Source organism: Hetaerina americana, unplaced genomic scaffold, assembly GCF_022747635.1.
Source record: "Hetaerina americana unplaced genomic scaffold, ioHetAmer1.1.p SCAF_5, whole genome shotgun sequence".
NCBI lineage: Eukaryota > Metazoa > Arthropoda > Insecta > Odonata > Calopterygidae > Hetaerina > Hetaerina americana.
Genome location: NW_027287095.1, coordinates 29,339,840 through 29,357,187, shown reverse-complemented (window position 1 = coordinate 29,357,187; position 17,348 = coordinate 29,339,840). Strand labels below are relative to the sequence as shown.

The 17,348-nt window shown below is 36.4% G+C and overlaps 1 protein-coding gene and 1 non-coding gene across 4 annotated transcripts; one reads left to right on the top strand and one right to left on the bottom strand.

Annotated features, from left to right (window-relative positions):
- Positions 1–33: 33 nt before the first annotated feature.
- Positions 34–16,945, bottom strand: pyd3 (beta-ureidopropionase pyd3). 3 transcript variants are annotated; one of them, XR_011702061.1, is made up of 10 exons: positions 16,606–16,942; positions 16,421–16,525; positions 16,195–16,349; positions 15,973–16,067; positions 10,465–10,671; positions 10,256–10,380; positions 8,969–9,161; positions 8,808–8,894; positions 2,274–2,426; positions 34–839 (listed from the first exon to the last, which is right to left on the bottom strand). XR_011702061.1 is itself a non-coding variant. In XM_071591814.1 (9 exons), the coding sequence occupies exons 1-9, from the start codon at positions 16,716–16,718 to the stop codon at positions 2,337–2,339; spliced, it is 1,170 nt and encodes a 389-aa protein (XP_071447915.1). In that variant the 5' UTR covers positions 16,719–16,942; the 3' UTR covers positions 34–2,336. The 3 variants fall into 3 exon arrangements, 2 of the variants coding, with proteins under 2 accessions (XP_071447915.1, XP_071447916.1); XM_071591814.1 differs by having other exon boundaries at positions 34–2,426; XM_071591815.1 differs by lacking the exons at positions 34–839; positions 2,274–2,426 and adding an exon at positions 8,356–8,506 and having other exon boundaries at positions 16,606–16,945.
- A 278-nt stretch (positions 16,946–17,223) lies between these two features.
- On the top strand, positions 17,224–17,295 carry TRNAP-CGG (transfer RNA proline (anticodon CGG)). The gene has a single exon. It is a non-coding gene; the product is annotated as a tRNA-Pro (tRNA).
- Positions 17,296–17,348: the final 53 nt, after the last annotated feature.

The following is a 17,348-nucleotide window of genomic DNA, read 5'->3' as shown; positions in this document are numbered from 1 at the left end:
AAAATTAAGATGAAATACACAGTAATCCATTAATATCATATATAATTCTTAACTTTTAATCATTCAAAATGAACTTTTTAAAATTATAACTTTCATACAAGTCTGAAAGTACCAGCAATGACGAAAGGTAAATGATATCTATTTTTAACATATGATGGAAAAATTTTGAAACCAATAATGTAATTTTATTATCACTGTTTTGAATCATGACAAATTATATTTTTTTAATCTTTACCAATTGTTACAATTTCCATGAATATGATGTTCGAGGGTTGATTACTGGCTTTCACACTTTTTTTCAGAAGCACAGTCAGAGAAGAGGAAGTTTTTATCCTTGTATGATATCACCCAAATTCGTATTTATAAAAAATATTATTTTCTCCAAAGTCAACCCCAAAGTTTGAACATGGATCTCAGGTTTTTATGTAATCCATAAAATCAATTACAGAAAAAATGCAACCTCTGTCCTTGGCAAATAATTCTGCAAATCTTATAATCTATTCTATGTGCCAAATCAATTATTTCCTTTTGGGCTTCTTAAAACTAACTGTGGCCATTTTACAAAAATACAAATTAAAATTGATTGCAACCTATAAAGTAGATATAAATGAAAGATACTTGGTAATTTTCCTCATGATTTAATTATATATTGACTGTGGTACTAATATACCCATCATTTTCAAGACGACCACTCCATAATAAACTCATGTGGAAAATATATGTATCCTTTTACTCAAATAGTTTTTAGATTCTTTCCACATTGATTAAACCTGGTGAACGACAGTTTCAACAGCATTCCTGGCAGGATCTTGACGTCCAAAGATAACTGAAAATACAGACTGGAATGCCAGCAAAACTTTTATACATCATCACAATGACTCATTGTAGAAATAACCTGAAAACTCTTGAATCATAACCGTGTATCAAATCATTTATCTAAACACACCTAATCAATGCAGAATCCTTTATTTATAACTATGGAATTCTATGAAGTTACGCCCGATACTATAATCCATGAAAATTATCTGTTACTGTTAACCTGGTGACTAATACGCTATATAATTTCATGGTGTCTGGCATGTTATTATCTTTCAGAGTTGAATGGAGCAATCACATCAATTTAAAAGAAAATACATTGCCTTTGCACTGTTAATAATTTTATTCATGACCAGTTTTAATATGGAGTATCATCATCTGGCAATTTTATAATTTTTGCAAGCGACTAAACGGCTCAAAATTCTGCGAGATCAAACCTCACCATATAAAACAATAGTAAATGAGCAAATGTACTCTTACTGCCCATCCCTTTTCAATGTTTTTTCCTCCATATCTAACCTAGATGCGCAACCCTGATCTTAATTTACCCCATGCAGTAATGACCCATTACTTGCCCTTGCATTCCAAAACAAATTTGCCCCTCTCCCTCTCTGAATACCCCATTTTACCCTCCTCCTCCCCGCAATACCCTCCAGTGCTATTTATAACCATTTAAAAACTTTTTTGAAATATCCAGATGGTGACACACACTATTGAAACAGGTCACAAATAAAATTATATCATGTGGAGCAGCAAAGCATTCACTTTCCTACTCAGCATGGAGTTCCAATAAGTAAAGTCTTCCACTATTGCATCAATTCTGAAAGATTGTTCATATTAGTGGTGCATAATTATGGTAGGTTTATCCTAGATCCCACCCGAGGTAAGATTTATTTGGGTAACTATGAATTATTCTTAATGGCAGCATTAATATTTTTTTTATACATATTGAATTTGCCAACCTGCAAATTAATGACTAGGGAACTAATAAATACAGTTAGATATTACTGAGACCTGGGGTTTAGCATTTGAATATAAAGGAAAGTATAAATAATTTGACATCAACGTGGAGGATCATTCAAATCAACCCTGGTTCCAACGGCAACAGATGGACACAAATAGTGTTGACAGATTCTTTAAAAAAAATATAACAAAGGTTTAATGCTATGGCAATAACCCATTCTCTCTTTTATATCAGGAATGACAAATATGTAGTTATTAAATTATTCAACACTCAGTGAAGGAAAAAGGCCCAGATGACTTAAGATCTAAACCCTGAGTTATTAGCAAAATTACTGAAAATGACTAAACATCCTTTTGTCACCAATATACAAAGTATTTCCCACTTCATGTTAACTATTAATTTTCCTAATTTATTTGGCTAGAAAAAGAAGTCTCTAAAGTTTCATAATGCTAAATTCTCCCTTTCTTCTATAACAAAATAATAATTTCATTACTATTCTCATTCTTGGGTTAATAGATGGCTCCCAATGAAATTCCTGAATCATGAAAGGGCCATGTTATGGGTTGTTGTTTATTATTTGAGGCTGATAATCCAACTCAACAGCTCTGGCAAGTGAATTTGCATAGAGATCCAAACGCTGTGTCATCTGAAAATAAAAGAAAAAGCATTTGCAAATTTGTGACATCTGTGAACGAAAATGATGCATGTATGTTGAATTTCCTTTTATGAATCACTCCTTCCAGTAATGCATATAAGTGCAGTTATGTTTCATTGATGCATTAAATTGCATCTTAATGACATCTTCAAAAATACTGAGCTAAAATAATGATTAAAATAGCAACTTAAGACGATTGCACTGACAAAGGTTACTTTTCACCCCTTCGTCAAGTTTAAATGGGATTGTAGAGCTTGTCAATATATCATGGTAAATTGGAGCTAGGTCACAATAGACATTGGGCCCGAAAGACTCTAGATCAATTACTTAAGTGTTGCTACTTGAAGAAAACAAAAGAATTTGACTTCCTATCTACTGGTATAAGAATTCATTAGGCGTTGTGATATATTCACATACTGATGTGAGGCACTCTTAATTTAGGAATCGCAGGTGCAAGGATCTTTGTTCAAAATTTTCTAGCAATCATTGGAAAAGATATCTGATTAAAAACCTTGCCAGATAGTAAAGTATATTTATCCACAGGCTGTCATTACTATTTATTATTAGTATATGAATATTATGCTGTATGCTGTCCCTGCTTGGGCAGTAGTAATGTCTTCTCTTATTTAATTCAAAAGAATTATCAGCTCTATGTCATCCCAGCAATTGAGTTTATGCTATTTTATTTATTGCCAACATCCCTCGGTAATTTACTATGGATGTTGCCTGAGATAATCATGTCAATTATTTCTCTCTCTTCAGCCCTGCCCAAAGTGACATTACCTCAACATTCCATTTTAACTGACTTGACAGCATCTGAATAAATTCTTGTTTTAGAAAATTTGACTGTAACAAAGCGGCATACTTTGATATTTAACTACCATAACTTTTCGTCAATACTAATGAATACAAACCAAAGCTTGATGCACCTAATCAGGAGACCTCTGTTGTGGCAGGGAGATCCCAAGACACTAAAATGGGTGAAAGTGTGGTTTATTTGTGCAGATCCTTTCCTGGAAAAGATATCCTCTGCAGCCAGCTTGAAACTGTTGCTTAACCTCATGTGTATTCTTATGAAATCAACTGTCAGGAGAATACTGTGGGAATGGGAAACACAAAGGTCAGAAGTGGGAGAGGCATGCTCCCAGTGAGGGTGTCTCTGGTTGGAACCACTCCTGGTCACTTGCTTTTTATCTCCCCTAATACATCTTTCTACTCTTTCCATGCCTGCTTTCCCAATCTTAGGCCCATGAGCTTTGGTTATGTCTATGCCTACAGTATACACATTTTTGGTATCCTGAGGCTTAAGGTTCACTTAACATGCAGGTACCCAATTTTGGATTTCTCAGTATTACAGACACTGCAGTGAGCACATGCCACTGTAGTCTACGCCTTCAAATATGACTTAAGCAGGTACATGCAGTTTTCAAATTTCATTAGTCATTTTTTTTGTTATTTAATTCATATTTAATCTGAAATTTGACCCTAGTGGACAATTATTTTATCTTTGCGATTCACTCTTTGCTCTCCATTGATATGAAAATAACTTAATAATGCTCACTATAAGTACCGTGAGAAAATAAAAAGTTACTACCATTAGCTTTAATATACTGATTTAGAGAGTCTTATCTGAATTCTCTCTTGTTCAAAGATTGCCTGAACATAAACAAGTTAATCTAATCAAAACTTCATTCAAAATAAATTTAGAGGACTCTTAGCACGATTATATGTAAGGTATGGAATGAAACATTTTCTCATCATTATCATTGGTGGCCTGCTGGTCACAGTTGCCTCTTCTCCAGCTCCCTTCATCCTCTTCTATCCTCTCTCCTAGTATTTTTTCTTTGAGATTCTGTATTCTCTTCTTTTTGGCTTTTCCTTTATGTAACGTTCACGACATCTTGGGACAGATATTCTCTCCTCAATGACTACATTACACATAGATACAGAAAAATTACTTAGCTGTTTTCTTTTTCATCGTAATCCTATTTTACTGGAAAACATTCTACTTTTCTTTCTAGAAGGTTACTGCCATTCCTCTGTTAACTTGCTATCTAGCTACTTGCTTTTATATTTCCACTTGCTCCAGTTATTTTCCTCTCTCAGAGATCTTCTCTGCTTCTTCCATGCTGTTCTTTCCAGCCTTCATTAAATTAGCTTTATTTTGATTAATTTTCAATCTATATTTTTCTTCTACTTCTTTCATGTGGTACAATATTTTTCTTAGACCTTGTATTTCTCCTCAGAATAAAGTCATATCCACCAGAAATGAATTTTATTAATCTCTTACATGTGCTTATCCCCATTTTTTTCTTCCAGGAGCTCTTCCCTTATTCCTCCTAGTCTTTTGATATTAATTACTTTGAACAATAGCATTACTGAATGTATGATAATAATAATTGTTCTGGGCTCCCCACATTTTGTTGCCCCTTTCATTTTAGGCAATAGGATTATTTCAGTTTTTTTATAAAATACTTGGGTCTTCCCCCAGTCCTGTAAATTTGATTGCACAATTATGTTTACTCTTTTAATTCTCCTTCCTGCAACCATCTTAACTACTCAACTGGCATATCATTTATTCCTGCTGCTTTCCCATCCTTCAAATCCTTAACAGCATATAATACTTCCCTAACTATGATATTCTCTCCCATGTTCTCCTCCTCTAAGTACACTCCTTTCACTATTTCCAGAATTCAGGGTTTTCCTCTTGTTTTATGTAATTCTTTCATATCTTTTTCAATCTTCCAAACATCTTCTCTTCCTTTAGTACTTTTCACTGTTTGTCTCAATCTATTTATAATAGGCTCATCTCTGCCTTCTGTCACAAGTGATTCCTCTCTTCTTGTTACCTACTAGGTCATGACTAACTATTCTACCTAACTTAGTATCTTTTTGAATTCTTCAGTAAATCATATTTATTTGGCTATTTAAATTTCTTTTCTGAGTTTGCTGTCTACTATTCTACAGTTTTTTTAGTGAGTCAGTGTTTTGCCTTTTGACTTTTTGTTTATCTCTCATTTTATACATCATACATGTATCTTAAATCACATAAGGTTTCTCTGCCGTATTTCCTCTTTTGTAGCCTCTAGGTCCTTATTTACCAATGGCTGTTATTCCTATCTTTATCATATTCTGGATAACTTTATAATTATTTTAACTGATGTTTTGTTTCTCATTTCATTTTCAATTATGTTTTTTCTGCTTAGTTCCCGCAGTCACCCAAAATCCAATTTTTGGTGCTAGTTGCTCTATTAGCCCTTTTTATTTTACTTCTAGTCCTACCATAATGACTGAATTTCTACTATTGATATCAGCGGCAGGTATGTCCATAGGCTCATTTTACTCGATTTCTCTAGTTTAATTTAATCATAAAATTGGTTTACTATACATATATTACTTCCCAATCTTGAATTTCTCACTTCTATCACGTCCTATCATATATCCCCAAAGGTTTTTTGGTGTTTATTCTTCCACAGGACATTCCAAATTCTTACTCTTTATTTGTCCTCTCACGTTGCATCTGTATCCACTGTACCATCTGGAATCTGATGGAGGGATTATTAACCTACAGATGTGCACTTCATACTTGAAAACTCCATAGTTTTTATCTACCTTCAAAACAACTTTCTTTCAGGAAATTTTGATAGTCGCTTCCCAATGTCATCTGCCTTACTTAGTGCCCTTTATGTAGAGAGCAGACAACTAACTTCTGTAGCTGCTCCGACACTTGAGAACAGATGATATGTTTCACAATGTTCCAGCGCAAAGGACCACTGCCTACTTTGAGGAGCTCCTTCAGTAAAAGCAGGTGACTCTCTATGGTTTGCCAAGTTTGATTACTGACCCTGAGCACTCATGGTGTTGTGAGCCTATTAGTGCAACCCAGTGGACAGGAGGAGGTCAAGTCAGTTATCTATGTAAAAAAAGCCATATCTTTTAATAAACCATTTAATTTCTTTCTTTTCAAGACTTTCCTAAACATCCACAGTTGAACACTTACATTTCCCATCCTAGCTATTATTATATTCCATGGGAGAACATGAAAATCATGATATCACTAAATGAGTAAACTTTGTATATTTTCTATTGTTTCAGGCTTCACTTCGTGGAAGTATTCAATATCCATACGAAAAAGAAAGGAATCCAAATGAACTTATCCTACTAATCCAAATGAACCCCTCCGCCCCCAGGTTGTACGGACTCCCCAAATTACACAAAAAAGCCATACCTATTCAGCCTGTCATCTCAGCTGTGTCCGCCCCTTCACACCTTCTGGCACGAAAATTAGACGTATTGCTCCGAGATCTCACAGGTTTTAAACCTAAATATGGAGTTAAAAACTCAATAGAGCTAGCCCGGAAATTGAAAGATATTAATGTCCCGGAAAAAGCAAGACTAGTCTCCTTTGACATTAGCAATTTACTTACTTGCGTACCAATATCGGAAACTTTGCTTAGGGTGGAAGAACTACTCAAGGATTCCACCATTGCCCAAAATATCTCAGACAAATTGGTCCCCCTCATCAAAATGGCAGTTAACCAGAATTATTTTAGTTTCAACCACACTCTTTACAGCCAAACAGATGGGTTAGCTATGGGTTCCCTACTGTCCCCCTTCCTCGCCAAAGTCTTCCTCAATTCTGTAGAAGAACATCTTTTTAAAGCTGACAATCAGCATAACAAAAACGTGGGCTATTGGTTTTGTTACGTTGACGATATACTTTGCCTATGGACCGGAACCAACCGACAGTTAGACTCCTTCCTTAATTTCCTAAACACTCTTCAACAGAATATCTCCTTCTCCATGGAAAAAGACGTCAACGGCACCATCAACTTCCTTGACTTGACAATCACAATTAGGGATAATAGACACGAATTTGCAATTTATAGGAAACCCACATATACAGACCACATAATTTCTAATGATTCCGCACACCACTTTTCTCACAAACACGCAGCCCTCCACTCCATGATCCACCGCCTCCTACACATCCCCCTTTCCCCCAAAAACTTCAATATTGAACTCGTGAATATCACTAATATAGCTACCAACAATGGTTTCAACCCCAAACTAGTTGACACATTACTACGGAAAAAACAAAAGCAATGGCCATAAAAAGCATTTTCATATCACAGCCCGCAGTATCTAAAGATTTTAAGTGGTGCTCGATCCCATTTCTGGGAGATCTTTCATATAGGATTTCCAACTGCCTACCCACCTCACTCAAAGCAGCTTTCTACCCACCCATAACCCTCTCCAAACTTCTAGCCAATGGAAAAGACACCCAGGATAGCCTTCTCAAATCAGGCATTTATAAACTGAAATGCGAGGATTGCAACAGCGTTTATGTCGGTCAGACCGGCAGGAATATCAAGTTACGAGTCAAGGAACACGCTAGGTGTCACAAAAATCAGAATAACAACTCTCTCTTCGCCAAGCATTTACTAGAATTCGACCACAGCAGTGACTTTGTCCCAGAGATATTACACACTCCCAAAAGGATTAAAAATGGATGCTCTCGAGCAATTAGAGATTAGAAGGCACTTGGTAAACCCCAACACGACACTTGGTAATGAGCAATTGTTCCCATACCCCTCCCCACTCCTCTCAGAAAAACTAGCCTGGAAATGGTCAAAACAATCCATCAACGCACCTGCGAGCCCCCACCCCCCTCAAATCCTTCCAACCCTCCCCGCCCCCACTCTGTCCTGAGGGTATATATTCTTGCTCTGTCTGGTTTACAAATTTGTACCTGATGATGCCGCAAGTCGGTGAAACGCATTGTACGGTATAATAAAATCTGTGGAAAAGTACGAGTCTTTCTTTTTAGTATGGATATTTGTATATTTTCATTAAAAATTTATTTTGATACTACCAGTTTCATTGCATTAAATATAAAATTTCATATCATGGCTACAAAATATATACACTATTGCTTTGAGGGGGAGGTGAGTTACAAAGGGGGAAGTTTGGGGCAGGAAGGTGTGGGAAGAAATATGAAACATGGTTTAGAGGAGAGGCTGGGGAGTGTGAAGGTTGGGTTGAAAAAATGGAAGAGGTAATAGATTGGTCTGTGAGGAGGGAGGATAAAGCGAGGAGAAAGAATAGTTTTAAATTATAGTGAAAAAATGCAAATTTTGTTCAGTCATCATTAATTTATACAAAGTTAAGCCTAAGACCATTTAAAATTATCTTATCTCAAAAGTGGGAGTAACATTTTTTAATTCTAGCTACTTCATTGTTTGTATATTAAAACAGTGATAGAAATTTTTCATAAACCAGATTTAAGTTACGCTAAAACTTCAACTAAGCAGGTCATTATTATATTCAGAATGAATATAGGTTAATCATAGACAAAGATAAGCCCCTCACCTGAAAACCCCAGTGATCTTTCACTTGTCTGCATAAGTTTAGGTCCATTTCAGCTATTATGATACCATCTTTGATCCTGGACAAGCCCTAGTAAAATTAAAAAAAAAGAATGAATAACAACGAATTACATCTTACCCACAAAACAATAGAAAAAGATTTACTTTTGTCCTGCTTCCATCTGGTGCAGCAATATAGCTCGATCCATAAAAGTGACCAAAACTTTTATGGGCTGCTTTCCCATCCCCAGAAGTGAACTCATTGGGGAAATTTTCAGTTCCAACACGATTGATTGCTACTGTAAAATAGCTGTTTGCAATAGCAGCATTTCTTGCTTCAATTCCCCACAAGGGCTCACTAAAAAATTAACAGAAAGATTCAATTCACATATATATAATAATTACAGGGGCTGTCCAGAAAGTAACTTACGTTTGCAAGGAGCAAGCACAGCTGTGGGGGGAGTCAAATGTTTGCGGTATTGACACACACAATCAGGCAGTATGCCTTGAGCTGCAGTGTTTGGAAGGCTTGTAGTTTGTTGACAGTAGCGAGTCAAAATGAACAATACAGTTTTAAATCTCACAAAACGTAAAATCCGTTTAGGGATAAGGTTTTTACTGCCAATAAACTTCAAAGCTGCTCTGATATTCATCAGGATATTTGTGTTGCACACCGACTAAGTGGGTGACAGTGCTATGCATCAGTGTATGTTGTTAGTTAAAGAGTGAACGAAATATTATCCATGATGTCCAAGAACTGGCCATCCGTCAGTTCATCTGTCACAAGACTAGGCCAACCTCTGTGGTCCTAATCATGAACATTGTTGCAGCCATTATTAAACTGAATACACCACTAGCTCACTCCACCTTCACTCATTATTCCGTCTCCATACAGTTCACAAAGTTGCACATGAATTTCAAGTAGCTTGTGGTTTCTTGCTAGTAAAAACCTAGTCACAGATCGCACTACACAACTCACTGGATTTTCTTGTGCAGCGCACATTTGAACGGTTCGCAGAGAGCAAAGTAGAAAGGCCAAAGTCTCCACACCAGGATACGTACTGAGTGTAGGGACGTTTATACACCAAGATGGTGGCTCTAGCCCTACACACTGCCATGCTACGCCGAAATGTAAGTTACTTTTGTTACAGTCCTCGTAATTTGAATACCTACTTAAAATTATGGTTCCAAAACAGACTGTCAAACCACGAACTCCCCAATAGAAAACACTGTAGGTTCACAGAGTCCTTTAGTTATGCTAGTTAAGATATTATAAGTGAACACATACACGAATGATATTCTTAAATACTCTTGAAACAAACTGAATACCTTGCATAAAAGGAACCAAAATCTTCATCGCATTAATTACTATAAGATATAGCAATTCAATTTATTCAAAATGTATGGATAATTGTTAAAATGAGCCACTTGGATAACCAAGTTATGACTTACCTTAGACCCCCAACTGTGGCAGAAGGATTAAACACTATCTCTGCTCCATTTACTCCATACATCAACCAATTCTGAGGATGATGTCTACCATAACAAATGTTCACAGCAACCTTGCCAAAGTCTGTCTGATTAAAATCAAATTAAACACAATCAAAGATTGTTTTCAGAATTTCCATTGAAAAGAGATATTTGTATGAAATTCTACTTACTTGAAAAACCCGATGTCCAGTATTGCCCTCATAATAGTAGGTAGATTCATTGAAGTCACCCACTCTTGGAATATGGTTTTTTCTTGTTTTACCCATATAGTTTCCTCTGTTATTTATTAAAACTGCAGTGTTCCATAAAATATCCCCATGAGTTTCATCTCGTTCCAATATTGGGGATATTATGACCATATTGAAATTTTTGCACAGCTTGAAAGAAACAAAAATAGGATTTATTATTGTAGGTAGTCCGCTGATTAGAGGTAGATTTTGGATGGACCCTGAAAAAAATTAAAATAATGGACTTGTACCACAGCTTTACACACCAAAACATCTTTTGCTTTTAAAAAGGGAAGTTTCAGGTGTGATATGGTTGAATATCATGATTAATTAAAAATTGGCAATTTTCTATGAAATAAAATTTAAACGACTGGTTTCAATGTTACTCACTTGATGATGATGTGGTTACATTGAAACTGGTTGTATTAAATTTTATTTTGTGGAAAATTGCCAATTTTTCATTTATCTTTTGCTTTGCACATTTCCTTCTTCAGCTCCTCATATTTTCTACCTCCTTTTGCACTGTCTAAAATGTATCCTCAGTCATCCCTACTAACTCATCACTCAACCTTATATCAGAGCCTTTACCTATCGACTACGTCTCCACTATTCACTTTTGCTGCTTTTGAATTCCTACCAACAGCTTTCTCCCTTTTCCTGCCATATCTAGGACTTCTTTGTTCTTATCCCTTACTCTACAGCTTACTCTTCTTCCAGTCTTGAGGGTCTCCAATCTAGACTTACCCTTTTTTCTCAAAGATTGGGATTCTGAATCATGAAGCACAATACTGCAAATAAGTTCTCAATTATATTAACTTAAACACTTTACCCATAGGATCATCGATCAATTTCTCCCTCTCTGTGTCTATTTTGGTAGTGAAATCATTTTTCTAATTTTGATTGTCATAATCCCCATCTTTATATAAAATATAAAGTAAAATAAATGATACTGTTTCACCAATTCTAATTTAAACCCATGCCCATCATTTTCAATATGATATTTAACGAAGTGTTTCAATTTATTGAGAAGTTTCATTAATTTCCTCAGGATTAATCCTAATCGTGTAATTCTTAAACAATCACTTACTCAAAAAAGGGCAACATCTCTTGGCTGACTTATTAAATTTAATTATCTGCATCCCTGTCTTAATCAGATCCCAATCTGCTGTCATTCTTACCTATCATCCATTCCCTCTCCTCTTCCACCATTTTCATGGTATCTAAGTTACAAGTCACTCATGACACATAACCTTGCCTTGCTCTTATTCCTAATACTGGCCTTCCAGATTTTGCACCTTATGTGGTCTGAGAATGAGGTACATAAAAAGACATGAGAATGAGGCCATTCCTAACTCATTCCTTTATTACCTATTTTACTGCAATCTGCTGTATGCCTTCTCAGTACTTACAAAGTAAAAAATTAATTCTGCTTTTTGCACTTCTTTCTATTTAATATTGTCTTCACAGCTAAATCATTATGTATTCTCCTCCAATTTCAAAATGTATGCTGATTGCTAAACATAGTGGCAGTTGGTCCACTTCTCCAGCCACATTTGATGACTTAAATAAGTTGTCCCCATCTCATCTAAACTCAAGAGTAAATTTATGGCCCTAAATTCCTTAAAAAAACTGGTGGAGTGATCTACTTCAGCATTGGAATGCATATGGATCAAGTCTTATGGCCAACCTCCATCCTCAAAATTCCTAATAAAAATGCAAAAAACCGTTCCTTAAATTTTTCCGAAATTACTTTTGTTAATTTCTAAAACAGCGTTCATTGAAATGTAATGAAATAATTGACTTTGTAATTCCACACACTTTATTTAAAAACACGACCCAGGTTTTGACGTTGAACGTCATCATCAGGTGATGATGATGTTCAACGTCGAAACCTGGGTCGTGTTTTTAAATAAAGTGTGTGGAATTACAAAGTCAATTATTTCATTACATTTCAATATGTTATGCAAATTCCACAAAGTTACGCCTGAGACAACAAACAGCGTTCATGTTCCTTCGCCTGTGCTTTTAATGATCTCCCCGTTTGGCCAATGTATATAGCACTAAAAACACAGGCGGAGGAACATAAACGCTGTTTTAGAAATTGTGACCCCAAGGAATCTCACTTTGCCAAGCATCTGTGGGAAGAAAATCAAGGGAGAGATTCCAACCCAGAACTCATACACCATATTGAAAAAGGAATGAGGATGGGCAGGTGAGAAGAGCTGGAAATCAGGAAGAATTAAAAAATGGGTCATTTGGTTAACGATTTATTGTTTGAATACCTCGCCCCAATCCTGGAAGAACCCCTTTCCTTCACAGAAGGACCCAACAACCCCCCCCCCCACACAGTGAACCCACCAATCACCTTTTCTGACACTTATCACCCCTCTCCCCCTTCCCATGTATGCCGATTGCAACCCCATTTTTCCCTCCCTCCTTCCCCCTCTCTCACCCCCCCTCCCCCTCGTGAATGGACTGCAACTTGATTAATATGTACCTAATGATGATGCCAAAGCATTGAAACTAGTGGTACGTAAATAAATAACAGTGGAAATATACATTGAGTTCTTCATTTAATGAACATGAACTTCCACAAAGTTGAGCCTGGAACAATTGAAAACATTTACTCTGCACATAAATTGCTCTTTATTACTCAATGTTGTGATTACAGCCATTAATGTAGATTAGTTTTGTTTCAGGAAGCCAAAGATTGAAGTAACTTGCAGCATTGAGAAAATAGAGACTTGCAGGGTGATTAAGTTCCTCCATTTGAAAGGTTACAGTGCCCCGCAAATCCACGATGAAATGATGGCAGTTTACAGAAATGATAGCCCATCATATGACACATTCGCTAGGTAGAAAAGAAATTTTAAAACTGGCCACATATCTCTCACAGACTATCCAAAAAGTGGAAGACCATCGCTCATGGATGATGCTGCCATAGGGAAGAAAGTGGAGGACAAGAGGAGGAGAAGCAAACACAGCACAACCTATCAAGGGAGATGTTGAATCTTTAGGAGCAAGATAAATAGGATTTTTTCAGTCGCCTGATAACAATGGATGAATTTTGATCAATTCATATGATCCAGAGACCAAAGAGATTAGCAAGGAGTGGAAGCACAGTGATTTACCTCCCCCCAAGAAGGCTACGTTCCAGAAGTGTTAAGGAAAGTTCATGCTGTCTGTGTTTTGAGGCTCTCATTTTGTCATCTTGACAGACTAACTGGAGAAGGGTCAGACCATCATTGGTGCCCACTATTGAACAAATTGCATGATAATGTAAAAAAGAAACAGCACGGTAAGATCACCAAAGGCATCCGTATTCTCGACTACAATGCACCTACATACTCATCTTGAGGTGTCATTTAGGAATCAAAGCAATGTGGCTTTGAAATTTTGCCACATCTGCCCTATCCTTCTGATTTTGTCTCAAGCAACTTTTTCTAATTCCCAGAATTCAAAAAATCACTGCGGGGTAGGAGAGTTGACAACAGAAATGATGTCATTCGAGAGGTAGAACGATGGTTTTTGACTCAATCTGCTGACTTCTACATAATGGCCTTTGAAAGGTCAAGAAACACTGAAAGAACCGTATAACTCTGAAAGGTGACTATGTAGTCTTAAGATAACAAATAAATTGTAAGTTTCTATCTCGATTATTTTTAATAATAATCAAAGGTTTATTGTGCCTTCTCATAAATATTAAAGAAATCTTCAATCCCTAGTGCTCTGGAGAAAACAACCTTTAAAACAGTGGCTAGAGATTAGGTGACTGCCGATCCAGTTGGAGCAATTCAGTCTTCGGGAAATAAGATGACTGGACAGAGCAACATTAACATACCTTGGGAATGGGCTACTGATTGTTCAGCAATGTTACCTGAAAGGTGGATGCTTTTGATGGGTGTGCCATCATCATGTGCCATAAGTATGCATGTTGAACCTTTTATTGTGCCCTTCTTGACAAAGCAAAATTGTGCTGTACACCAATTGATTCGAAGTTCATACTCATTCTCCATAATTCCCCTTATTTATGACTAATTTCCCTTTATCCCGGGTGAAAAACCCTTTGATGGAAGTGTGTTGGGAACATTGACAAATCATGTAGAAAATGTAAGGGAAGGGTGACCAAAGATTTTTAAACATACAGGTAAAGTGCAGATAATAAGTATTATACATTCATTTCTGAATTTTAATATGCCTATAATGGGCGGCTAACATGTGAGAATGGGCACAAAAATAAAGATGACCAGGGGCTAACATTTTCCCCTTACTTACTGGGTTAAGGGGTTATCCCCTAATACACTCATTTTCCAAAACATTCATATTGTTCCAGTATATAAGAAGGTAAGTAAAGTTTTCTCGAATGTTTTATTAAAGAACAATAAACAGGTTTGAATATATAATGTAATGGATGGGAAAATATGGGGCAAGTACAGTATGGGGAAGAAAATATTTAAAATCTTGGATGTTATTAAGGGAGGTAGGAAGTGCCTACATATATTTGAAAAATTATCTATTGCAGTATGTAATATAAGTAGTGTTTAGGGTATTAGTACTAATGGAATAATTGTGTGAGACGGCTTATAAATACCGATATGTGTAATACCTTGGGTAATGGGACACCTACCCTACTCAGTAAACTACCGTTACAATCTGTAAATTGGAAAATCTATAATGAAGCCCACGAAAATGCATGAATTTGATACAAATCAGCCAAAAACTATTTCATTTTACCGCACTATTTTTGGAGAGGCTTTGGAAAAATAGTCTTAAGCAGAATGTGAACTATACGTTCTTGATGGCATGATATCATAGGGCCAGGGAGCAAGTGCAAATTGAAGCATATTTGTTCTCCCTTGATGATCCTCTTGGGTCTTAGGAAAATTTGTTAGCTGTAAACGTAACACTTAGGAAGATTGTGCATAGTATTGTACATTGCCTGCATGAATATTGAAATTCCAGCAGCAATATTTAGCAGCTTCAGCTAGATATAACTAGGTCCCTGGAAAATAATGCTGGAAGCATAATCTTCAGGATGAAAAAAAATACCACAGTGATCCTGCTACATTCAGTGGAACTTATTAAATGAGCAAGAAACTGGAAAAATATAAAACGAGCCCACCAGAATCCATCCTAAAGTATAGCCTTATACTGTATTTACACGGGCATGACAATGTTCTCCTTGATCTAGATGCATTTTTAATAGATCCAGCTGGCTGTAGAAGGTTTTTTCATCGATTTTAATTTTCTAATTGATGATTTCTTAACACTATATGTCCCAGCTGGAAGTGGCCGAATTGTAGCTCGAAATTTGGGGGGGGGGGGGGACCTGTTTCAGTACTCTATGACGGACTAAACCGGGTCAAAAACAACAGAGTAAAATTAAAACACCCCAAATTTGCTCAATTTTAAGGTAGCTTCCCCTGCTGTGGTCTGTTAGTGCCTACTGACCTGTTTTATAAACTGTGTAGTTGGACCACGTTCAGCTGATTCAGCAAACTGACACCATGGATGTTTTTCTCTAGTGCAAAATGCAAATGGCATGGCTGTGCAAAAGAAATTGGGTATTTCATGTAAAGTGGTATGTTCAATTAAACTAACGATTCTAAGAAAATGATGCAGGATGGAGAACATGACAGAATTTATAAAGCAGATAAAAAATACTATACTAACTCCAGGCCTCTTGAAGGCAGAGGATATTCACTCCACATTGTGCAGCAACCTCTACGATTAACTTGATTTTATTATGTATTGCATCTCTCTGCTTTTCAATGGGATCAGAGGTCGGTAAAACAATTTTATTTTGAACGGCAGCAACTCTGACTATTCTGAAAGAGTAAAATAATAAGTAGGCTTATACTATAATAGCTAATCGTAGGAATTAAGCTTCAGTGATAACCTTGGGGATCTTAATTCTTCCTGGAGCGCTGTAAACTTATATCCCGCTATATCAAAGTTATTTTCTCCGGCTAGACTAAGAGCCTTTTCTGGTAATTCTAAAGACCTAGAACAAGGACAATTACCAAGGTTTAACAGAGTGAAAAATGTTGAACTTAACAGGTTCATCGTATTATAGATACTAACAGCAATGGTTTTCCATAAAGGATTCTTTCAACAGCCAATAATTCATTTTCAGGCAAGTGTGCCTGAAGAATACTCTCAACACTATCTAATTCTACTACTTTCGACGCCGACATTTCCAAATGTATCCAATCGCTAACGAATGGCGTCTAAATTTTATGCTGAGGACAGGGTTCTACGTTCAATGCGGAGAACCTCAAGGCTAAATTTTGACAAATTTATTAGCGCAACTAAGTGATAAACTCGTGTGCAAATATAGCCGAGTATAACACGACAGAAAGAACACGAAGTAACCGCACAAAATAAGGAAGCGTGATAAAAAATCACTACCAGTTTTAATCATTAGTGCAGCCCAAGGTTATATCTCAACCGTTAATCTTCTTTCAAAGATAACGTTAGCCATTATCGTTCAAAACAAAGCACGGATTACCTGTTATGCAATTGTTTTATAACAGACCGACTTCTAATAATGGTGTAGCAAAGAGGGAATTAAAAAGGCATATCCTTTTTGTCATGAAAATAGACCTAGGGAATAACATGAAAAGAAATATCATGTCTTTATAAAAAAATAAGCATGGAAGCAAAAAATATATTTCTTAATAACAGCTGGTTGATGGTCAAGGCCTGTTGGTCTAGGGGTATGATTCTCGCTTCGGGTGCGAGAGGTCCCGGGTTCAAATCCCGGACAGGCCCGATGTTTTTTTGCTCGTGTATGGTTTGTCATATCTTTTAGGTTATCATAAACT